The sequence below is a fragment of the Phoenix dactylifera genome, chromosome 5 (assembly GCF_051530095.1).
Source record: "Phoenix dactylifera cultivar Ajwa chromosome 5, Ajwa_hap1_PhDact_Kaust_v1.1, whole genome shotgun sequence".
Taxonomy (NCBI): Eukaryota; Viridiplantae; Streptophyta; class Magnoliopsida; order Arecales; family Arecaceae; genus Phoenix; species Phoenix dactylifera.
Genome location: NC_143194.1, coordinates 19,463,587 through 19,488,474, shown reverse-complemented (window position 1 = coordinate 19,488,474; position 24,888 = coordinate 19,463,587). Strand labels below are relative to the sequence as shown.

The 24,888-nt window shown below is 39.5% G+C and overlaps 2 protein-coding genes and 1 non-coding gene across 3 annotated transcripts; all 3 read right to left on the bottom strand.

The window, feature by feature from the left end:
- Positions 1–1,903: 1,903 nt before the first annotated feature.
- On the bottom strand, positions 1,904–3,728 carry LOC149753480 (putative long-chain-alcohol O-fatty-acyltransferase 5). Its single transcript, XM_089923522.1, has one exon. The coding sequence runs from the start codon at positions 3,407–3,409 to the stop codon at positions 2,333–2,335; it is 1,077 nt and encodes a 358-aa protein (XP_089779648.1). The 5' UTR covers positions 3,410–3,728; the 3' UTR covers positions 1,904–2,332.
- A 2,061-nt stretch (positions 3,729–5,789) lies between these two features.
- On the bottom strand, positions 5,790–7,575 carry LOC103715730 (myb-related protein 306-like). Its single transcript, XM_008803465.6, has 3 exons — positions 7,307–7,575; positions 6,762–6,891; positions 5,790–6,655 (listed from the first exon to the last, which is right to left on the bottom strand). The coding sequence occupies exons 1-3, from the start codon at positions 7,437–7,439 to the stop codon at positions 5,998–6,000; spliced, it is 921 nt and encodes a 306-aa protein (XP_008801687.1). The 5' UTR covers positions 7,440–7,575; the 3' UTR covers positions 5,790–5,997.
- An 11,200-nt stretch (positions 7,576–18,775) lies between these two features.
- TRNAL-CAG (transfer RNA leucine (anticodon CAG)) lies at positions 18,776–18,856 on the bottom strand. Its single transcript has one exon. It is a non-coding gene; the product is annotated as a tRNA-Leu (tRNA).
- Positions 18,857–24,888: the final 6,032 nt, after the last annotated feature.

Here is a 24,888-nt window from a genome sequence, read left to right as displayed (position 1 = left end):
GAAATACAGAAGTTGATTTTCTAGCAACATCAGGTCTACAAGAATATGACATTTGAGGCACACATTATCGTCGAAAAGCGATCTGAGCTCCTCCGCTTGCAGATCCTCATTAAACATTTGAAGGAGGAAACATCCATCAAGTAGAACAAACTTTGACAAGAAAACCGCATACTGTCATAACAGAACAAACTTTGACTGAAAAAAAGAAGCTGAAGGACAAGAAAAAAGAAATAAAGAAAATGTGGTTATTATCTGATAAACAAAGTTAAATTTTTAATTATAAAGACGGTGATACATAATCACAAAAATTGAAAATATACCTAGGTGTTGATGAATCTTTGGGTCAAGAACTTGAGTGATGGATGCTAGAATTTGAATTAGAGAATAAGCGTGAAGAATCTTGGATCTATAAAAGAATAGTTAAAATAATTAGAGAAAGAAATTACAGGAAAATTTATTATGAGAATCACCCAATTAATTCTACCAACATGAATCACTCAACATTTCAGAAGCATTTCAAATGAGAATTGGAAGGGACCATATTCTCAAAGTTCTCACAGTCATGGATATAACTTCCTCTTAGGAATCTCATGAAGATGATAATATACAATTTACCCAACAGACTGAAGAACCTTCTCCAGTATTATTCACATATATGGATTCAGAGGAGAGATGCCCATGTACCTTGTTCAAGCTCAGGCAAAGAAATGGAAGGCCATATATTTGGTCGACAGTATGATGGGTACCTAGATGATAGAGTCCAATTGAAGTGATCAATAAACATAAGAGAACACATGTAAACATATGATTATAGATAAAGTCATAGTACTAAGAAGCAATTTCCTTGAAAAAAAGAAGACAAGGAAAAGGCACAGTAGCATTGAATGTAATGAATCAGCTTGTAAAGCTGTTCTGCATGACAATCATGATTGCCATGTTGGAGATGATATGAAACTGATCTAGTTCTTAGATCACATGAAGAACATGTAAGCCACATTATTGGTGCAAACATAAGAATAAAAAGACACCATATGTGTAAAGCCCTGTCAACATACGAGTATGTGTTGGGCCAAAAATCTCCTACAAATCTCCATTCAATGTTCCATATCACCAGTGAGTTATCAAATCAGAGTTCAAAACATTCAGTAATGCTTTAAACAAGATAATAACGGGAGGCACAATTTCAGTGAAAAATAAGCAAAAAGAGCTCAGTCAGCTAAACAAAGAAGCAGAACAATAGATCGAGTAACACAAATGGTGGGAAGGAGGGAAATACAAGAGAACAATCTTGTTATCTATTAATCATGAGCTTGTAACACAATTTTTTCCACCCAAAACAATTAAACCTCAAAAGCACACCAAAAGAGCAGAGGAAAGACCTTCAAGCAATAACAATGCAATGGACCAATTTCGGTCAATAAAAAGCAACAAAAGAAAAGGTTAACTCCAAGAAAAAGAGAATTACATAGAATTAGATGTGAGACATCCAAGCCCATACTTTATCCTCGGATTCTAGTGATAACAGCAAGTAAATGAAGAAAATCCCAGAAATTAAGGAAGAATATAGCTATCCACCAAAAAGCATTAACACAAAATAGACAACGTACAGCTATAAATCCAAATTTTATAGATTATGAAAAAAAAATGTAATGATTTAGACGAAATATTCTGAAAGACTCTGGAGATGCAATGATAGAACAAAAACTAGTAAAAAAAAAGAGTCAGGTTTCACTTTCGCCCATAAAGAGTCAGGTTTCAAGACCACATGCACAGCCATCTTACATAAGAAAGCATACCTCATTTGCGCCAATAAACACAAACTCAGACCACCATGGTCTTTTGGTATACAAACATTTGCTCAAGAAATTAGATGAAGACCCCTCCTATCAGAAGTATGTCCCCATAAAACAAAGCCCGAAAGCTCCTTGTCAAGTCTTGTATTGATAGATAAAGGCACACTGACACAGGATATACAACAGATAGGAATAGATGAAAGCACAAGTTGGAGTGAGGTTGTTCTACCAGCCAGAGATAAAGCCTTCCATTTCCAACTTGCAATCTCCGTTGCCACCTTATCCAATAGAAAATTAAAATTCAAAGAGGCCAGAGGCATACCTAATAGAGGAACCCCTACATATTTCCACACCCCCTGCTCTCCTGCATGGAAAAAACCTTGCATATATTAGACTTAATTGCTCTTGGGGTTCTTGGGATGAAGATAAGATGGGACTTTGATGTATTAATAGCTTGGCCGGCTATAATTAACAAGCATCAACAAGGGATTTTAAGTAGAATTCTATCCTTTACTATCGCCCTTGCTACTTGCATGTCATCAGCAAAAAGTACATGGGATATTGGAGGGGGTTTGGAAAACTCCCATCACAGCAGAAAACTCCGCCAGCCCCACCGCGTCGGCCCCACCTCTCAGGAGGGGCGGGAAGAAGAGCCAGTACCCGGTGCCGACGATCAACCCGAGTGCAAGCGGCGCCGCCACGACGGGGTGCGGCCACCACCAGCCGGCCTTCCGAGCCTTCCTCTCCGCCACCGTGAGCAGCCCGTGGAGGACGAAGAACGCGGTAACCTCCCCGGTGGGAAGTGCCAAGGTGAGGTAGTAGAACATGAGCTCGTGCATGAGGCCGGAGACGAAGAAGGTGGCGAGGATGCCAGCGTCGAGCCCCCAGCGGGCTTGAACGGGGTCGTAGACGGAGGGGCGGAGGATGGAAGAGACCATGAGGTTCCAGCGGCGGCCCCAGAAGTCCTGAAGGGAGGAGGCGCCTAAGGGGTTGTTGAACTGGGGCTCCAGCTCGAGGCCAAGGAGACCGGTGGCGATCTTGGCAATGGAGGCGAGACCGAGAACTAGGATCAGGTAGATGTGGCAGCAGTAGATGGCGAGGAGGAGGTACGGATGCATTCTATCACTATAGCGGTAGCTGGAGATGATGGTGGCCAAGAGGAGAACCCTGACGGCAGTGATGAGGCGGTGAAGGGTGGATAAAGATGAAGAGATGGGAGGTTTGGGCTTGGGTTTGGTTTGGATCTTGACAGGGAAGAAGGAGGTGAACAGGAAGGGGAGAAGGGGGAGGGAGGGGCAGAGGGGGCCGAGGCCGAAGGCGAGGAGGAGGAGCTTGAAGAGGGCGAGTAGCACGAGGATCGTGATCCAGGTGACCAACGTGGCCGGCACCGCCACGGCCAGCGCCGCCCCCATGGAGAGCAGGCCGAAGACCCCTCCGTAGAGCACGGAGGCGTAGAGGGCCTTCCAGCCGGCGGCGGCGCGGGAGGAGGCGGAGGCGGCCGCCGAGTTGTACCAGGAGCGGATGGAGAGGAGGAGGTTCCAGGAGGAGGAGAGGAGGAGGGAGTAGACGACGAGGAAGAGGAAGACCCACGTCCGCTGCTTGCTCAACGTCTGCATCAGCAGCGACTCCCCCCATCGCGACGACGGAGAGCGCTCGGCGGAGGAGAATGGATGAGATCGGTGAAAAGGGTTGAGAAGAGAGGGAGTCGGTCGGCGTGAGATGGGGATTTAGGGCTTTAGAGGGAGGGGGTCGATCCGGTTTTGGAGGAATGAAGTCCGACGACGCTTATAAGCGTCGTCGTGTTCTTCCGATATGCCGACGCTTATAAGCGTCGGGGATTAAATATTCCGTTCGGTAATGTACCCAGACGCCAATGCTTAAAGAAAGCGTCGCTGGAAGCTTTTTTACCGACGCTTCTCAGAAGCGTCGGCGGTTACTGTCCCCAAAAAAAAAATCGCCGACGCTTTTAACTAGCGTCGGCAATACAAAGCCGGCAAAAACCTTTTCTGTTGTAGTGCGGGGTCCCTCTCACCACCGTATCTCTTTTAGATCAGATGCGAAGACCTTGCAGCTGTTGTCTTTACCCATATCGTGCGCTTTAAGCACGGACGACGATGAAGGCGGCGAGTTTGACGACCAGTACTGTTTTGCCATCCTCCGCTGGTCATCGACGTTTAATTGTGCTAGCTAGATTTGGACTTGACCTTTTGCTGAAGGGGTCACAAACTAGTGGTATGGTTGGCTTTTTTGGTGGAAAGTACAAAGGATTCTTGCCAACTCCAAGGACCGTTTTGGAAGCGAGGGTAAGAAAAAGTTGGGGGGCCCTAGCATGAAGAAGGATGCCGTCGATGAGTAATTGCTTGACATTATACCCCAGAATCCAGCATAGCACTTGACAGAGTGCATGATGCAGTCGATGGTAACTTTGTTGATAGAACTAACTGCAAAAGAAGGTCTACTGAGACTACAAACCAAGGTGCCATGCATGGGGCCAAGACAAAGTTGCCTGGTTTATTTAGTATAAAGCGTGGGCCTAACAAATTCCACATCCATGTCGTTCTGATGCCACACATTTGCTGAGCAATTCCGCGTGCTCCATATCGAAGTCTCTTAGGGTTGCACATGGTAGTGTCTGCAAGGGGAGTAATGGTGGCAGTGCCAATAGGAGGATGATGGTAACCACAACTTGCATGACTGATGAAATGAGAGCTTCTTCTTGTTCTTTTTAAAGGTGATGTCCTTTCGCATGATGAAGTGGCCAATCGAGCAGCTGTTTTATGAGCCGAGGGGATGATCATGAGCCAGCTTTAGATCCATCACATATCCATGCATGGCACACTAAATGCTGTCTACTTATTGAAGGTACCTAGGAACGACTGAACAAGGGATACAAGCCCATTCCTCCGCCCCTTAAATCCTCACAACTAGGGAAAGAGAGACTTTCTTATTAGTTCTTACCGGCGAGACACTCACACAGTCACATGTGAAGTAGGGTGGCAGACGATTAATTAATTTTACTTTTTGAGAACATTTAAGGCACTTGATATTTATTTCCCTTCTGCAATCCAAAAGGTGAAAGGAAGGGCTGTGCTACTTTGCCAAGGTCATGGCATGCATGAGAGTCTTTTGAGGCCTTTTCCTTTGCAGCTTGGGGTTGCATGCATGGTTGGTCAGGTGATAGCATGTCATACTTCTAAACTTATAAAGGAGAAGAAAAGGTCAAAACTCTTCACATGTGATCCATTTAACCCTATCAACATAGTTCCAAGGCTCATCTTCTCCCTTTTCTCTTTCGTTTTTTTTTTTTAAAAAAAAAATATTACACTAAACCTGCAAACTCCGTAACTCATATGGTAACATCTATATATGATGCTTTTTTCTTCTTTTATTTGCTTCAATCATTCATGACAAGAAGTAATGAAATGCCTTAATATCATCCATCCAAGTGTAGACTTCACATACGGCTGCAATATCTTGTCAAGAATGACTACTAGTTTATCATTAGGAACTTCCAGATGCAGGACAAACCTTCTATATTGTTTCTCGTTTTTTCTGCTTCCATGTTAATAAAAACGAGGTAAAACTTTCATGGCCTTTTGGAATGGTAATTTAGGTGTGGGCCTTCCAGGAGTTGCTGAGGAGTCCTAATCAAATCCAGCGAATCCATTTAGTGAGCTTTCAGTGGTGGGACCCGATAAACTGGTGAGCGAGGAGGTCTCCATCTGAGGTCCACTTCATTGCATAAACGTTGATTTAAGACTTCACTGCGACTCTAACCTGATCATGGGGAAAACTCCATGCAGAATTAGATCTTTTGGGTGCGTTCATCTCTTCTCGTTCTCCATGGCAGTAGTTTGGTCAGTGACTTAGCTCCCATCGAAGAAACTTTTATTATTCTGTTTTATTTGAAAATTTTCTGATAGCTGAAAAACTGAAACTGTAAATAGAGAACATTTTACTCAGAGAAAAAAAACACAGAGACACACACACTATATATATATATATATCGAAAATATTCCCATATATATTGGCTAAATTATGTAACAGTACTGTCTATATCAGGAACTAGGTAATTTACACTTCTTCCCTTGCATTGATGGATCGTTTTCTCATCAAAGCATCAGTAGAACTTACCTAATTAGTTCATTACCTACCCAAGAAGAAAGGTGAAAAAAAAATAAGCAAAAGGCTAACAACACCCACTTTAGAACAATTCAGAAGCATCATCTAGTGCCATGTCAAGAAGGCTCAACTGCCCTTGCCCAACACTTTCATCAAGCAACCATGACTCAATAAGGGAGAGAGGCTCTTGCGCCTCCAATAACAGCTTTCTCTCCTCTCCCAGAAGGCTGGTCTCAGATGCCTCCGGGGTTGAGGAGTCGGGCCCGAACAATGACTCAAGTGGCTCCGGCGACAGGATGCAGTTGGTGGCGCTTTGCGTCCCCTGGCTGCAAGCTGAGTCAGTCTGTGTTGATCCTGAATTAGCCCGGCAATCGCCGGGCCTTGTCGATTTCCTCGTCCACGCCTCGAGAAGCCGAGATATGTTCTCGGTGCTTGAAGCGTAGGTCGCCGGCCTAGTGCTCAAATTGTAGCCACTGGAGGCGGCCTTGGAGTCAGATAGGCTACTGTGCTTCTCCAGAGACAGAGCTTCACAAAGAGCTTGCTTTGCATGGTTGATATCAGTCTGGAGCCTCCTCTCCCACTGGCCTTTGGAGATGGAATGATGGCTTGAGACCCCACTGCTAGTCAGGCCATCACCACCAGTTTCAAGCTTTTTGAGTTTCTTCTTCAGATGGGTGTTCCAGTAGTTCTTGATGTCATTATCTGTTCTCTCCGGGAGATAAGAAGCTATCGCTGCCCACCTGCATTCGAATAATACTGAGATGAGAACTGAATCCAGACTATAACATCCAAAGGAAAATATATTGAGGACTCAATCCATCTCATATCTCAGATCCTAGCCTTCACCTATTGCCCAAAAGAGCTTGGAGGTGGATGATGAGCTTCTCCTCCTGATCAGTAAAGTTGCCACGCTTGATCCCTGGCCTAAGGTAGTTTGTCCATCTAAGCCTACAGCTCTTGCTGCATCTCAGTAGGCCTGGAAGAGAAAAGAAGATATCCGTATATATATTAGGAGCTAGAGTATAGAATCCAAAGAAAATAGGCCTGCCACCTCAAACTCCAGATCTAAGCTCCCTAGGTCCAGTCTGACCAAAAACTATAAGACCCCTTTGGTTCTGTACTTCCTAGATCCCTGTGACATCATATATGATGACCTTATCCAAAGGAAACATATCAAAATAAGTAGAAGGCCACCATGACAAAACTCTCTCGCCTAATAAAAATAATACATGTTTTATTCTGAAAGATGTTCCTATTGCTCAAAAAAAAATTTGAAAGAAGTTTATGTAATACCATTTTAAGAACCCAAATGTCCTTTTGTGCCCGAGAATAACCATGCCAAATACCCACTCAAGAGAGGTTGCAAGAGATATATAGGAAAAGAGGCTCACCTGTCTTGGCAGGAACAGCCCTCCAGTTGCCAGGGCCATGTTCTTGGATGTAAGAGACTAGGATTATGTCCTCTTCTGGAGTCCAAGGTCCCTTCTTCACACCAACTTTGTCACAACAAGGTGGCCTCCCCATGTCACTCTCCTCCTCTTTTCTGTTCCCCTTTGGAAGAAAGGGGGAAAGAGCTATTTTCTATATATGATGGGCCTTTTCTCCTTCCCTTCCTCCTATCCGGCTCCACTCTTGGAAGGCAAGGACAAGGGTCCAAGGCCACTGGTTTCTACTCATATATATACACACACATGCACAAGAGAGATCTTGGGGGAAGGATGAGATCAGGACTCGCTGACCCTTTGGAAGGCAAGGTGGAGGCTTTGGGGGAAGGATGAGTCAAACGAGGACAGCAAGGAGCATTTACTCAGAGGGCTCTCAAAAGTCAGCTTGATGGAGTGGAACGGCTTCCCTTCTGCCTCACAGAACCGCGCGCATTCAATGTGGTTTCTCCGGGAAAGCCCCTAAACCTTTCTTTTGAACTTTTCTGGGCTATGAGTGCAAAGTTTAAACCTCTAGTTATTATTATTTTCTGCAGTAGAGGTGAAAGTTTTAAGGTAGAAACCACTTCTTATGACTTCTGTTTGTCCTTTTAGCGGCTTTTTATTGAGCTTTTATGGTTATGAGTCTAACGTTTTAAACCACTAGTTATTAGCAGCAAAGACGAGTGTTTTCAAGGTAGAAAGGGCTTCTTCTGGCTTCTGCTTTTTAAGCTGTTTTCTCTTGGAACTCTTCCTGGTTATGAGTGCAAATTCTAAGCCTCTAGTTACTAGCAGTAAAGGTGGGAGTTTCTAAGATAAAGAGGACTTCTTAAGGCTTTTATTTGCTCTTTTGGTAGCTTTCTCTCGAGCTTTTTTGGTTGGCGGAAAGTTTCCAATATCTTTTTATCAGCAGTAACTGTGAGAGTTTTTAATCTAGAAAGGGTGAAGGAAAGAAAAAAGAAAGCTTTGTCATGATGGAGAAGTGCATGCATTGGAGGGCTTTGTGGCGTGCATTCATGGGGATGGTTCATTTTTGGGAAGGAGGCTGGATGGTTCTTGGTGAATCTGCCATTGGATAAATATTTCAGTCAACTAGTGGTTTTAATTTCGCAGTCTAATTAAAAACATGGGTGTAATTGCTTTTCCAGGATGTCAGTTCTGACCCATCTCTTAGCTGGTGCTCGTAGTTTAGGCCTTTATCACAAAACATACAGCCAAGGTTCCTTTCTATGTCCCAAAACATACCGCTAATATACATACTGAATGCCACCAAGGTGGTAGCCTAGTGGTACTGAGCAGCAATTCTAACCATTAGGTCTTAAGTTCGAATCGCTGCGGCGACGATTAAATTGTGGACCGAAGCTCATTACTTTGGCCACTGCTTGGACTTGTGGTGTAGGACCGCTCTTGAACCGCTAGTAGCCGGGGTGGTGCCGGGTGTGACGTACTCATACGTGGGACTTGAGCCAGAGCTCAGAGGAGTAGCTGAGCCGGGCCTACGGGTGGGGAGGGTATGAGTAAAACCGGTCGGGGTGCCCAACACACGGCCATTTCTGCCCGCATCGAACATTCTCCTGGCGGGGCGGGGGCCCCCCTACCCCTTTTTCTTTAACAAAAAAAAAAAAATGTACATACTGAATAAATGATTAGTTACACCATCTTTTTGAGAAATATAATGGAAATGCTACCATGTATGTGAGTTGAACTTTGGACCTCACCTTTGTGGAAAGGGGTGCAAATTGGATGACATTAGCCTGGTTGAGAGCTAGACTAACATCATCACTTATTTCCCTTATTACCTTGTATCACTTGGTAACACTTATATTTGAGATCAAATAAATATCACTATGATATATTTCCATGACCAAACATAGGGCCTGCTTATACCAACAGGACTTTTGTCTGCTAGCTTACACCTCATTGAGACATGGGCGAAGTCCACAAAGTATATATGCTTGCTCCTCCCCATTGATTGAATGGAACTAAAATTGTTTAGGGCCTTAAGTTGGTCAGCAATTCACAAGGGTAAGAACGTAGATATATCATTTTACTATTAATTATGTGTTTATACTAAGTTAAAAGATAACCCACTTTTTTTTTTTCTTTCGTTTTTGTCTCTTTTGCTTGCATTATCTTCTTTTCCATTTCATTTTGCCTCTTAATGATGCCACAATTATACATCTATCCAAGTATCATTCTCAACATAGCAATTATGCTTGAAGATCATCAACTAAATTTGTCAAAATAGTCGGCAACAGTGGGAAAGCCCATCCATCCCGACAAAAAATAGGAGATGTATTAGCAAATAAACAGTGCAAAAATTTCACTTTTTTTTCTTTTCTTTTTGTCTCTTTTGCTTGCACTATCTTTTTTTCCATTTCATTTTGCCTCTTAATGATGCCACAATTATACATCCTTCCAAGTATCATTCTCAACATAGCAATTATGCTTGAAGATCAACTAAATTTGTCAAAATAGTCGGCAACAGTGGGAAAGCCCATCCATCCAGACAAAAAATAGGAGATGTATTAGCAAATAAACAGTGCAAAAATTTCACTTTTTTTTCTTTCCTTTTTGTCTCTTTTGCTTGCACTATCTTCTTTTCCATTTCATTTTGCCTCTTAATGATGCCACAATTATACATCCTTCCAAGTATCATTCTCAACATAGCAATTATGCTTGAAGATCAGCTAAATTTGTCAAAAAAGTCGGCAACAATGGGAAAGCCCATACATCCGGACAAGAAATAACAGACATATTAGCAAATAAATAGTGTGAAAATTCTAATTTTTTTTCTTTCCTTTTTGTCCCTTTTGCTTGCATTATCTTCTTTTCCATTTCTTTTTGGCTCTTAATGATGCCACAATTATACATCCATCCAAGTATCATTCTCAACATAGCATTTATGCTTGAAGATCAACTAAATTTGTCAAAATAGTCGGCAACAATGGGAAAGCCCATCCATCCGGACAAGAAATAGCAGCCGTATTAGCAAATAAACAATGTGAAAATTCCAACCTTACATTTTGGGGACGTGTTAGGTGCAATTTCATGATCTCTCACCTATCATCACAAAATCATGCCTTAGTATAGCAATAAGATTATCAGATGCATATACCGAACAAGTTTCGTCAATCATGACCTAACAGACTTAGTTCTATAGACAGCTTTGCATTTAAAATCTTCATAGTGGAAGGTAAATTCGTGAAGAAAGCATTGCAATGTATCTCAATCTATCATTGAAACCTGAATCGATCACTTTTAATTTGAAAGGGAAGGAAACCTTACTGAATTAACAAGGCGAGAAAAATACGAAGAGATGAAACAAAAATAAGAAAGAAGATCTGTCATTTGGAGACAACGAAGTAATTAAAGAGTGGTGAACCTACTTTTTTTTTTCTTTTATTTTTTTTTGTGAAAAGCCTATGTGGATGACATTGCTGGACCTACCAATGACATCAATGTTAGCCCAGACCAGTTGGGTGCAAATTAATTCTCTAAATGCTCTCGAGGACGGGCTACGAAATGTTTGTTGCTGGATTGCCCTGCATGGTCCTACCTATCTGCTGTATTCCACTGTTGTTTTAACCCATTTAGCTCCTTACCTTTGCTAGCCCAACAATTAAAACCAAGAATCAAATTGCAAAGAATACTATCCTACTGTTGTTTTAACCTTTTTAATCCCATACTTTTTGGTAGCCCATCAATTAAACCCAGGAAGAAATGCAACAAATACTATCCTACTATTGTTTAACCTTTTTAACCCCTTACTTAGTTACTTTTGCTCGCCCACATCGATCAAAACGAAGAAGAATTGCAAAGAATACTCCTGCAGTATGAGGAGAAAAGACCATCAAATACTACTGATAGATGAGTTCAAAGATCGAGGTTGATAGATTCCCTGTGGTTTTAAGAAGTGAGCCTAAAGCTCATGCTTGCGTCCTAAATTACATTCATGCGATTGAAGAGACGTACAAAATGGGCACTCATGGCTCAATCTCCTTGCTCTGTGATGTGCCACTATAGAGTAGATTGGGCGGCAGAGGGCGCCCCGTTCACTTTCTTTTCTTTCTTGGCTTTGTGCGAATGGACCTCGTCTTTTAATAAGGTGAAAAGAAAAGGTATTAAGAAATGGCAGCCGTATGATACAAGTAAATTGCTTTTCAGACCCCCACCATTCCTATATTTATTACGGAGTACCAAAGTTGAAATTTGTGTACGCATGGCTTGGTATGGGTGGACAAGTGTCATAAACTTGAAAAGACAAGATTTTAGAAATTTTGTTCGAGTAGTTTGAGATTGCGACTTCAATTAGATGTTTTTTTTAAAAAAAAATAAAAAAGATTTTTTGGTGTGGGGCTGATATAGTTCCATGGCACTGGTAAGTTGGTTCCTGGTTTAATGATGTTGCCATTTCCCTCAAGTGGCATTTTGTGGGGGCTGATTTGTTGAAATTTATGTTAAGAACTAATAATTATCGTAGGTCATTTGGGTTGAGGAGGGCAAGATAGGTCAAACATTGCCACCTCTAGCTGATTGTTTTAAGTAATACCACAGGAATTCTACCACCAAGCTTTAAATCCATGTCTACCAAGTGGTGGATTTAGCCCATTGGACCAATAAATAGCAGGTCAGCAAGGTTAGAATTAAATATTTGATTATTCTATGGTGCACGTCAAAATTTGGATCCATGTAGTTATATTGTATGTGGTTCTTCCCCTTTTGTCTCTCTTCTTCTTTTTTTTTTTAAAAAAATAACTTCACATCAGATTAAGTCAAACTTTCCGAGCTCAATTTTCTACTTTCTAGGAAATTGGCAATCCCACCTTTTAGGTTCAACATGAGATCTCTTGCATTCTCCAACATATCCATTGAAGAGAGTTGTGCCAAACAGTGGACTATGGTTCCAATGGCCTTTCTGTTTAATTTTGAAATCCTTCTGAATTGTGACAGGTATTTCTTCTAAATTTTCAGTTATTTTATTTTTTTAATTTCCATGCATATACTTGTTCTAGACTGGTTTAATAAATTTGATTTACTGGGGAAAAAAAATCCTTCCTTGAAACCCTGCTTCTCACCATCTTTTTCTTCCTTTCGCTTTCAAATTTGTAACAGAGGGAGCTGACACTAGAATTGGTCAGGCTTAGGCTGTGACCATATCATGGTTGGATCAGGTCAAGTCCTATTTCATGGGCTATGCCCACCCTTAATTTTTTTAAAGACTTAATAGCTGGGTCAGACAGTCAGCATGACCTTCTTACCTTTACCAAGCCACTTTTCATCCCTATTTAAGATGGTCATGGGTGGTTCTCTGGTTGACCCAGTGATGGATTCTAATTACTAATTAGGCAACATCTAGTCATTTGAGTTGGGTTATTGTTAACAATTTTTTTTTTTTTTTTTTTTTGGACAAAAACAGCAGTTCTTATAGCTCCAACGTGAGTACATCTTGTCAAATCAAGAAAAAGATAAAAAGTACAATGGGGTTGGGAGCTCTACTGTGGACGTCCATAGAAACTTTCCGGAATGCCGTGCTCTATTGTTAACATTTTTTTCTTGTCCCAAAATGAAAGGTGTGTTTGGTACGAAAGTGTGTATCAAGCTCATATAAATCTAAGTCGAACAAACATGTCTACTTTAGGGATATTTATCTAGCTAGACTGATGCATCCATCTTTCTGAGGTGTTTTGGATTAGTAATTTTCACTTGGTGGTGCTGTCACTATTATTTTCTAAAAAAAAGGAGAGAAAAATGGTTATCTATCAAAAGATTAATTTCGAGATTTCTTGTATCAAAAAATATTTCTTGTATCAACTTAAGGGAATCACAACCTTGGGATTGCTAAAACATATATGCCTGATGGTATGAAGATTGGAGGGTTGTGCAATTAACTTGGTGGGATGAATTACTTGTAGCTGGTGTTTGTAAGATGTGAATGATGAGTCACAACATTAACCAATATTAATAGCTACAGCGATGGCAGCGATAATGACTACAATAAAATTAATCAACATTCTCATTTTTCTACTCTTGGTATGAGATTATGCTGACATTTTGCCGAGAAAAAATGTCGAGGGAATGACACCTACCTAAATCGAAGACTTCATGGTTCGACAACCACGTAGAAAATTATGACAAGAATCGACATACAGTGGATGTTTGGATGCGCAGCAATCACGGTGCTTTATTTGTATAACATGGAAGTAGAATGCTAGCATAATTCATGAGTTGCATTTAAATGCATTTAGATATTAAAAATATAGTGCTAAATATCATTCAAAAATAATCACTCGGCTAATTTGGAGCTTTTTCCATCACTTTGTCCAAAAATAATGCCTAGTTTCAATTGCCCATAGTTATGTGCTTGTGTGTGTATGAGCCAACTAGGATGCAGTTATCAAAGTGGGGCATTGCCGGACACCTAAGGAAACGCAATGCACCCAAAGAAATCCAAATATGACTCCATATCAAGTCAATTAATACTATGGACATTTTTCGCCTACAAATAGCAAAGCTAATTGGCCGGAAGAAATAGAGTTGTCACCTTTCTCATATTCTAATCCATTAATTATACAACTAACACCTTATCTTATCTCGCTACCTAACAAACAAGAATATTAAACATAGAAAAACTCGTCACGTGAATGTTATATGTAATTAATTTGTATGCCACTCCAATAATGGCACAATGTAGAAGCTGGAGAGGCAAAATTTGACCTAAACCGATGTCTACACTTCTAGAAGGTTTTCTAGTTATACAAGGAAATCTTACCTCAAAATCAAGGCATGGTGTTACAATTGTCCATCCTACAATCAAAAGAAATTTGATCAGTAGATCTGCTAGCTTATCTTGGTGATATCATTTCTTGGTGGCTGTACTAAGGATTTGGATTGTTGCATCGCTTCCATCAAAATTAGGATAGCTAGAAATATGAATGCGAGCATCATCTTCGTTGCTATCATTTACTGTGTTCTTATTGGTAGCTAGCAAAATAAAAAAAAAAGATTAGAGAGTATAATCGTTCATGTTAGATTGGAAAATTCGGGACCTCATATTAGATCCACCTTTTAGTATAGAAGGTTGAGTATTAGAGTGGACCACATGGAGTCTTAATCTTCGTAATTATGTAAAAGCCTCGCATGGAGTCCGTGCCCTTTATGGTGTGCCACATGGCACTTCCACATGAAATTAATTCTCAAGGTCCAGATCCTCCCACTTGACCATGATTAAGCCACTCATCCATCTCACATCCGAACTAGCGCCACCTAACTATAGTTAGGCCATTTATTCGCCCTGGCCCATACGAATACGTGATTTGCCAAATCTATTCACATATAAATAAAAATTTGAGTATTCGACTAATATCTATATCCGTTCTCATATCTATTAAAGAAGAAAAAAAAAAACTTAGATAGATCACCATTCGATTTGTATTCGTAGCCATATTCGTATCTAAATATCCAATTCTATTTAACATCCTAAGATTAGGTTTTGCTCTTATGGGTTTCTTTTTTATGAAAGCCTTAGTATAACTAGTTAATTAATTAATTTTTTTTTTTTAAGTTTCTTGTACCTCATTGCAACTATCACAATAATTTTGTATGGGTTTTTCCTCCCTATTTTCTAAAAGAAAAATGAAAACATAAGAATGGAGGTCGCATGTCTCAAAAAACTTCTCTCTGGCAATACCAAAAGGAAAAGGTTCTCTTTGATGCACATTGGCTGCTGGATAATGAAACTCGAGCAAAACAGTACTAATTCCACCTTCGAAGTTATCCCTCTTTATCCGGGATAATGGAAAAAGTAGGTGTTTCTATCCCTCATATCTGATGACCACCTTCCCCAAAGAAAGAGGAAAAATGAAAATAAACAAAAGGTCGTGTATCACAATGACGCCATCGTTTTGCTAAATAAGTTGAAACGTTGGAGAATAAAACCAGTCCCCATCCGCAAGTAATGAGCATCACATCGAACGAACTGCTATGGTAGACTTTGGTGGAATTAAAAAGGATAGATGGAGAAGAGAATAGATTGAAAACTAAAAATGCTAGTGTTGTCAAATAATATGAATGGAACTTAGAAGAACCAAATCGATTCATCGATTAGAAATTGGTGCACCAACGATCCTTCGAGTTTAAGATCTTCTTGTACAGGTTTTGTAAGAGTGTAATTTCAAGTGATTAGCATCAATTTTTTTAAATGATTAATAAGGTTCCTCCCATTATTCTTAAAAAGAAAAAAATTAAAAAAAATAAATTGAAGAGCTATTCAGTAAATTTTGATTGAGAGGGAGGAATTAGTTGAATTTTGATTGATTCTGGCTCTTCAGTCAACTTAATGTCCTTTTGCACGTTGAAAAAGCTAGCATTGGATATTCCGAACCTCAGTCCCGAAAATGTGGTCATCCAAGGCTTCAATCAATAGAGTCAAACCGCACTCAGATCTATCATTTTGCCTTTGCGCCTAGGTAGCTTGGAGACCATCGAAATACCGATACAATGCCCCGGTACTGGTATAATTAATCCCATCCTCTAAATCAGGCACCTAAAAGTAAGACTTAATGTTTACAAAACCTCAGCAACCTTACACATATAGACCCAAATTTTGGATTTGGATCTGAGAAATTGGTTTTAGACCTTATCTTATTAGGTCAGAGCTGGGCTAAAACTAATACAATCCAGAATTGAATTTTGAAAACAACGACACAAAAAAAAAAAAAAGAAATAATGCATGGTTCCACGTACCTACTTGATTTGACAACTGATTGAAAATGATTTCAATTGAGCCCCAAACAGGACAAAACTATGGACTTATTTTCCAACAGGCAAGTCTAAATCCTTTGCAGCCCACCCTTACTTGATGGGGGCATTGTCTGTCAACCTTGGACTCTGACGCTCTCACGGTCTTCATGGAGTTAATATGCTGTCTCCTTTCAGAAAATCCCTTCATGCGTTTTCTTAATGTGGAAGGCAATGCAGCTTTCTTCTTCACTTTCATTCTGCGATACAGAGGATTCCAGTTAGGTGCTTGTTGAGCATAGTTATGATGCTATGCCGGTTCGTTCAAATATGACCGATATTTTCTTATCCATATTGATACACTTTCCATATTAACTGTATCGATAGGCTATATATTGATGTACATATTGCTGTAATAGAAAAAAAATTATACTTTTTATGTATACTGTCTCTTGCCATACTTTTTTATGGTATCAGTGTCCATCAATTCTTCTTGCCTACTGAAACGCCCATGGTTTTGCTTACTAGTCCATGTGTCGCTTCTCGTTGCTGGTTCCATCTCTTAGGGTCTATATGTAAGAATGAGTATTAAGGAATACACATCGCATAGATTAAAGAATTTTATAGTGATTAAGTTCTTTTTGACCCACCCATCTAAATGCCTGGATTTTTAGATAGAGTTGATATCTCTAGAGATAAATGAGCATTGTTTTTTTGGCAAATATGTTCGAGTTTCCATGTGAATGCCTACTAGAAAAACGTCGCCCGCAATTTGGGATGTATTGACTTGTCTATCTTTCCAAATTAATTTGCTTAATGTTATGCTCATTTCATTGTCATTTTCATAGCCCAGATGGCAGGATTTGCGGTGCACAATTCAATTTTGATCACTGTAACAATCGGTGACGGTCCAAGACTTCAAGGGCACTAATGTATTAAAGTGTTATATGTTGAGATGCTCTCCATTGTTCTTGAGATATTGTATCTTTCACTGGTTTTCTATGTTACAAAGATCTATTATAATTATCTGGTCATATATGACTGAGGTCCTATTCGGGGAAGCTCTTGGAGGGCCAAAAAGTACTTTCTGATCCTCCAAAAGAATTTTTGGATTAAAAAGGATGTTTGGTAAAAATTTTGAAAAATTGTTTTATATTTTCCAAAAAGCTAAAAACAGCTTTTCGGAAGAAGTTCTATTTTGGAGCTTTCCGAAAAAACTGTTTTGAACTTTGTTGGAAAGCTATTTTTTTAACCAAAATATCTGTAATAAAATATAACAATTACATATTTTGTCCCTTTATAAACCTAAAAATCTGCTGGAGCCCTAACAAAGAACTCTAGCCGTGGATCAGACTCCCTTCCGTGCAAGAAAATGTATTCTTGTTTTCTATTATTATTTTATGCCTTTATTATTGTATTATACTATAAATATAATATTATATTACATTATATTATAATACATTAGTATGTTATGTTAAATAATTTAATATTATATTATATTATGAAAAATTAATGTACGCTAATAATTATAATATTTTATATCTTTATTATTGTATTATACTATAAATATAATATTATATTACATTATATCATAATAAATTGATATGTTATGCTAAATAATTTAATATTATATTAAATTATTATGCTATAGTATACAATGTTATATTACTATATTATAATAATATTATATTACATTACAATAATATTATACTATATCATATATTTATATATTAATATATATTATATTTTATTATGTTATGTTGTATAATACTATGCAATGTACTTTATGGTAATTTTGTCATACAAAAGTACTTTCTCAGTTTGTTTATCAAATACATGTTAAAGTACCACAACGCTTTAGAAATGTAGTTACCAACAAACAACTTTTTCTAAAAGCTCTACTTCAGCAAACTCTACTTTCTATAATGCTACTTCTAAAAGCTCTACTGCCTATAGCTCCCCAAACAGGGCCTAAGCATAAGATTATGATAACATAAAATGAAATCAAAACAAGTGAGACTTCTTTTTTCATTGAAAAAGATATTTCATGAATATAAATTTAAGTCGAAAAAATGATGAAGTAATGAATACTTTCTGCAATTTCTAATTATGCGATGCGATGCAGAAAATCATCTGGCTGATGAGAGCTCATAAATCATTTTTTTCATTGAATTTATGGTCCATGCGATATTGTAACTGTGCTTTGGATGAAGTTTATAGGTTATGCCAATTTCTTAGAAGAACATAACAACGTGCTTTCGGTGCTCTCTGTGGATCCAGTGATAAAAATTTCTCATCTTTTTTGAAGGATTTATATTTTTTCTGAAATCTTTGGACAGACAACAAAACCATGATTTCTCAGTCTACCTTTAGGGAGGCATATCTGTTTTGTGGGGTATTACTACTCACATCTAAGCTAAATTATAAAAGAGAATTGTTGGTGGGTATCAAGAAAAAGAAAGTAAAACCAGCCAATTAGTATAGCTGCAGCTGCAAATCAATTTACAGATATGAGATTAAATAAAACATTCTAAGGTACACACTACTATAAAGCCTTGCATATCAAAATATAAAGTTTAGAAAAAGGATAAAAAGTTTAAGTTGAGGAAAAGGAGAAAAAGCCTTGCATATCAAAATATAAAGTTTAGAAAAAGGATAAAAAGTTTAAGTTGAGGAAAAGGAGAAAAATTTAAAATTTATTGTCAAGAATGGGATTCGAACCCATGCCCTTTCGGACCAGTACCTGAAACTGGCGCCTTAGACCAACTCGGCCATCTTGACTCCATGACGAAGGGGTCTAACGTTGATTTATATTTCTATGAGGAGGGCCAATGTGGTCACCTCCAGACCGCAACCAACATTGATCCCTATTTCTTGTCCTAGTAATCGATGTTGCAATCAATGCTCAACACATAGGATTTCTAATCATCCAGTGAAATCTTTCATCGCTTCATCCATGAGCGGTCCTTAGAGCGTTTTATCCCTATCACCTTAGGGAAGGCTTTCTCTCTCTAACTCGAAGTGCAACTTGGATTACAGCTTGTGAGTGAGGATATGTATCGTATGGGGAATTCACATGGAGCGAATTTTGATCCCTATTTCTTGCCCAAGTGATACCATCCAAGCAAATATTCCATTGTCTTTGCTTTCACATTTTAAATCCCTTTCCCAATACTCTGTGAGCCTTTTGACCAGCTTTGGTCAATAAAAGAAAAATATTTTTTGAAAGTACACTGATGACTAGAGGCTGCCAGTTCAAAATATCATCTTGCTTGTGCCCACAAGATTGGATCATGGTGGACAGTAGTTGCATATCAAGTATAGTTGAGTGGTAAACATGTGCGACATGGGAGATTCAATCTAATTCAAGAACACTGTCCAATACATTCCTTTACCTGCAACACATCTAAATTACTTATCCTCTATTTCTTATTTGTTCATTTGTTATCTAAATTATTTACACATAAATCCTATGTAATCTGCACTTTTATGTTGTTTGGATGGTCCTCATCCATAAGAGTACTCTTTAATCACTGCTCTATTCTCTGCTCAATACTCCATCCTCTATGGTGGTTAAGGATTGGTGCAATATATAGAGGATAGGTAAGTGTTACCTGAAGGTTGGGCCATTCATGAAATTCTACAATAGGAACAAGAATTCTGGAAACCAGAAAAAGAGTGACCCTAGAAAACTTTTTCTATCAAACAATTAATTCTGAAGTACTAGGCCGTGCTGATCATATGATCCATGTGACTACAAGAAAATGATCAATTAGCGATAAAATAGCCTGTTGTGAATTATAATTTGTTGCAGATATGTACCATCTAACAATAAAATAAAAAATTCATTACAAAATATTGTTTAAATACTATTTTTGGCAACAAAATTATATTTTTGTTGCTAAATATATAAATTCTTGTAGTGGTAGCGACCTCTTAAAGGAAGCTAAAAGTTGCATAAACATTAGGAATTAGACGGAAGAATCTCATCATTTTGAATATGAACACTACACTACAACAAAATCGTGCTTTAACGACTCTTTTTTGCCGACGCTTTCTCCAAGCATCGGCGATTTTCGGACTAGCGCCCAAACCTGCCGACGCTTTTAAAAAGCGTCGGCCATAGACGACGCTAATTAGCGTCATCGTAGACTGTGGCCAAAGACGACGCTTATACGCATCGTCAGAAGTAAAATTGACATCAAAACCTAGCGGCCATTCCCCTCCTCCTCATTCTGCATCCCGATCAAGGCTAGCCCTAGCTCCTCTCCTCCTCCCTCCTCTCCGACGACGAGCGGCCGACCCTTGTCTTCTCTGGCGCCAAGCGACGTCCGACGGCAAGCTTCTCTCCTTCTCCCTCCTCTCCGACGATGAGCGGCCGACCCTTGTTCACTCCGGCACCGAGTGATGTCCGATGGCGAGCTCCTCTCCTCCTCCCTCCTCTCCGACGACGAGCGGCCGTCCCTTGTCCTCTCCGGCGCCGAGCGATATTCGACGGCAAGCTCCTCTCCTCCTCCCTCCTCTCCGGCATTTAATAGCAGGTGAGTTTTTTCCCCAACCCTCTCCGACATTTCAAATTTTAGAATTAACCAAATATTAGTAACTCGTGGATTGGTTGTTCGTCCGATTCCTGTCTACCTAAAAATATGCTAGACAGATCGTTGTTAGAACCGACGAACAAAGTTTAAATTTAATTTATTCTTACCTGTTCTACCCGAAGAATAGTGGTTGTAAGAGGTCGATCCACAGGGAGGCGATTGGAGTTGCATAAAAATTAGAACATTCACTCGGATTCAAAATCGACTTTTTAATGATGGAAGAAAAATATTATTTTGAGGATGTTGATGGATTCTCTAGTCTATCGGAGAATGTTTTTTTTATTGAAATTAACTAAAAGACAGGTTTTTAAATTCAAAAAGCATTTATTTAATTAATCAAAGAAGAGTTTTGGCATAAATTAAAATGGATAAAATAAGAAGATTGAAGCGAACACAAATTGCATGAAGGAAGATTTAATTGTATTGCATAACAAAGAAGAAAGATTACAGAATTTGGAGAACGGAAATTAAAAATAATAGAAATTAAAAACTTTAGCATAAATAGATCTCTCTATTAAACTAAAACTAAAAACCCCAAGACAACATGCTCTCAAAATAAAACTCTTAGTAAAAACATTACTCTCAATTAAAATAAAAATAAATAAATAAGAACAACATTATACCCAAAACAGAACGATTAAACACCAATTAAAAATATAACCTTTAAAAGAAAAACAACTAAAACAAATAAAAAAAACAAAAGAAATGTAATGCTCTGTTTTCAAATCTGAAAACAGAGCACTCAACTTCTTCCTCTCGCTCGACTTCTCCCCCCTCCTCTGTTCTTTGGAGCCGATCCCCAACCGAGCACACCTCCTCCCCAAGCTCCTCCTCTTCTCTTTTATAGACCCTTGGAGATGTGGTGGAGGCAGGATCAGCGGGAGGGAGGCGTGAACTTCCTTCTTTGGGCCATGGATGCGGAATCGCTGGGAGCTGAAGCGGAAGGTGGGGACTTGGCTTCCTTCTTCGGGTGTTGCTGATGCGGAAGGGAGGAGGCGCGTGGAGGGGCTGAGTCGGACGATGAATGCGGTAGAAGGATCACGGGCTCGCTGGGAATCCGGAATGGGCGCACAGCTGAGAAGCTGGGACGAGCGGCTGTGGGATCATCCGGCTTGGATCACGGGAGAGGGGCTGGAATTTCCTCTTTGGACCATGGGATGACTCAGAATGGAAGATGCCACGGGATGCTGTGGCGTTGATGGGAGGCGATTCATCCGGGATCGCACGCGGAAGAGGAAGGATGCTGGGGCTTCCTTCTTTAGGTGCCGGATTGGAAGCTGGATCGACGGGGAGGAGGATCCGTGGATGATGAGCGCGGAGGAGGGCTGAGTCGGAAGATGAATACGGACGGCTGTGGGTGCTGTGAAGCTTCTGGGAGAATTTGGAAGGGATGCCATGGGACCGCTGCTGGGATCTTGATGGCGTGGATCGCGGCTTGGACGCTGGGATCTCACTTGACCGAATATGGGTCATGTGCCAGTTTCTGCAATGGAATTGGATTTGGAAGAAGGTCTGGGTCTTTCTTTTCCCTCCTGAGAGGGGAGCTGGGAGACACCAAGTTCCGTCCAATTAGTTATATAGACAAAAATAGTGTGATATGAAATTTGGGAAATTCGTCACAGGTCATCTGTTCTGACTGGAGGTCAATTACAAGTCTTTTAAGTCATGGGTCACCTAGCACCTCATAGTTATGATATGGTCAAATTAGATTTGCCCAAAATTCTTTCCTAAAAGCATAAAGAAATTGGACCCGATTCGGACCCGAACCCGACTCGGACCCGATCCGATCTTCAACCGGGTCGGATCTGGGAAGGGATCCTTCTTTAGTCAAATTTGTACTCAATGTGCATTTTATCTCTAATTTATGAAAATCTGTGCCAAACCCAAATATAATATTAATCCAGTGAATTTATCATTATCGGTTAGCAATAATACTAATTTAGGTGACATGTAGGTCGCACTTTTGTGCTCTCATTACTGGTCCATAGAAACAATGCCTATATGAAGTCCTTATTTATATGCACGATGTATTGTCTGTTACTTCTGATCTTATTTGCGGTGATTCGTGGTGCTTATTTCCCTAGAGACAAAATCCCTGTTCTACTAGAGATAATATTGGGATAAACAAGTAGGACAGCCCTAAAATGATAACCGGAAATAAAATCCTAATATAACACGAGCAATGATTTCCAATACACTTATGCCTCCCATAGGCTGGGTTATTTGAATGTCAAGCTCAACACTATCATTGTTCAGACCAGCAGATCAAGTATGGTTCTGAATTGAGATCCATGCTTCAACTATTTTGAGTGTAGATCTTATAAAATTTGATTTGGCATGTCCAACGGTTAAGTGTGTGGTCATCTCCTGTTTGACTTTACCGATACAAAGCTAGTTCAGCTTGACTATAAGTTAGGGTGAGATAGTCCGAAGTAGATCCGGATCCAATCCGAACCCAAACCTTCTAAGATATCATGAGTAGATGTCAGTCCCAAACATGTAATGTTGTTGGATTTAGATCTCCTAAAGTTGGACTTGACTTGGCCAAATCATCCAAACCAAATAAATCTTATTAATTTGACTGTAAAACTCTAGGTTTGTCTTTACAAACTTATATCTATTGTGACCCATTTGCAGCATACGATGCAAATAGAAATAAACTGGATATCAACTGAGTCACCATGACTATTTTTTTAGGAACAATTCCTATCATAGCATAGCTTTACATGCTGCTTTAGCGAGATAAAGGCATATATGTGAGACATAATGGTGCAGTAGCGGCATCGAAGCATTTCTCCGAAAATGGAGCAGAAATCATGATGGAAGACTTGTAATGAACATCATGAGCATTGGTGGCATTATATGCTCACTCCGAGATCTCAGTGATAGTTTGGTAGCAGTGGATGCACCCACATTTGCCCAAACGGGCCGGGCTGGTTTCCAGCATGAACGAAAAAGAGTAGATGGTAAATAAGCTGAAATTATAATCTAATTCTTGGTTCAAGCAAACGACGAAGGATTTATTTGGTCATGCTTAAATAGGTCAGGAAGGCTTCTCAGCGATAGTTCGTGTTACATTTGTTTCTTTTTCTGTCTTTTTTGATGAGATGTGTTTTTGTTTCTTCACACAAACTAGTTAGACAAATGTTATAATCAACATAATAATCTTGAACCGGGTCATGAAATGAAAACCTTAAGCCCTTATAATAATTTCTACCGCATCAAACTACAGATATGTGCGCTGATGGAATCCAAGAATGACAACCTATGCAAAATATAGTAACTGAAAAACAGAGATCCCTGGCATGGTCAGCAACTGTTCTTGATATAGAAATGTTTTCTGAGTAATATTTCATCAGATAATAAGAAGTACATCATCAGTGCAAGGTCTAAATAATATAGATTAGTTTGGTTCCAATTCTCCTAATTGAATTAGTTCATTTCCAGGTTAAGGGGTTGGAAGTATGGACGGCTGTATGTTTATCTATATAAACACCGTTGTGAAGTATGGACGGTTTCATTTTGCTAGTTTTCTGTGTTGAGTATTGCTGGAAATCTTGATTTTTGATGTCATTCAGTGTGCACACATTCAGTAACTTCGCTGGATTGAAATTGCAGTAATTATAAACCAATCTCTCTTTGTGCCATTTGCCGTATGCCATGTTGGCAATAGAAAGGTTCTTTGTGATTATAGGATTGCTACGATCTCTTTGCAAGATAATTATTGACAAGGTCAATTTCAATTGCTCAGCTGATCACATTGAATTAATTAGCAATTTATTAGATTTTATTTATTATTTAACTAATATTGCTTCTTTTTGTGCATACTAGATAACAACATGCCACGAAGAAAATGATTCAGAGATGTTGAGTTTCAATGCACGTCCGTGGGATCTTCTTCCGATCAGTCCCTGCAGTCCCAGCTGCCCGACGAGCCCCAGCAGCATGAGTCCCATTCTCAGCATGAGTCTCATTCTCAGCACGAGTCTCAGTCTGAGCACGTGCCACCTGCTGATTGTCCAGACATGGATGACGTGCACATCCAGGGTAATTTGATTTACATCTTATATATTAAGTTTTTTTACAATCTAATTATATTAAATCATTTGCCTTTAATGTTTTAATTCGGAATATGGTAAAGTAGCACCGGGCTGGGGGACTACGCCACTTATGGGGGTCGCAATGGCTCTATTTGCGATATTCCTATCTATTATT

Excerpts from the sequence above, each read along its gene's own strand:
- LOC149753480 (XM_089923522.1), bottom strand. The coding sequence starts at position 3,409 with ATGCAGACGTTGAGCAAGCAGCGGACGTGGGTCTTCCTCTTCCTCGTC.
- LOC103715730 (XM_008803465.6), bottom strand. The coding sequence starts at position 7,439 with ATGGGGAGGCCACCTTGTTGTGACAAAGTTGGTGTGAAGAAGGGACCT. Across the intron at positions 6,892-7,306 it reads GGCTGTTCCTGCCAAGACAG|GCCTACTGAGATGCAGCAAG; the intron begins GTGAGCCTCTTT and ends TTTCTCTTCCAG. Across the intron at positions 6,656-6,761 it reads CAAGCTCTTTTGGGCAATAG|GTGGGCAGCGATAGCTTCTT; the intron begins GTGAAGGCTAGG and ends ATTCGAATGCAG.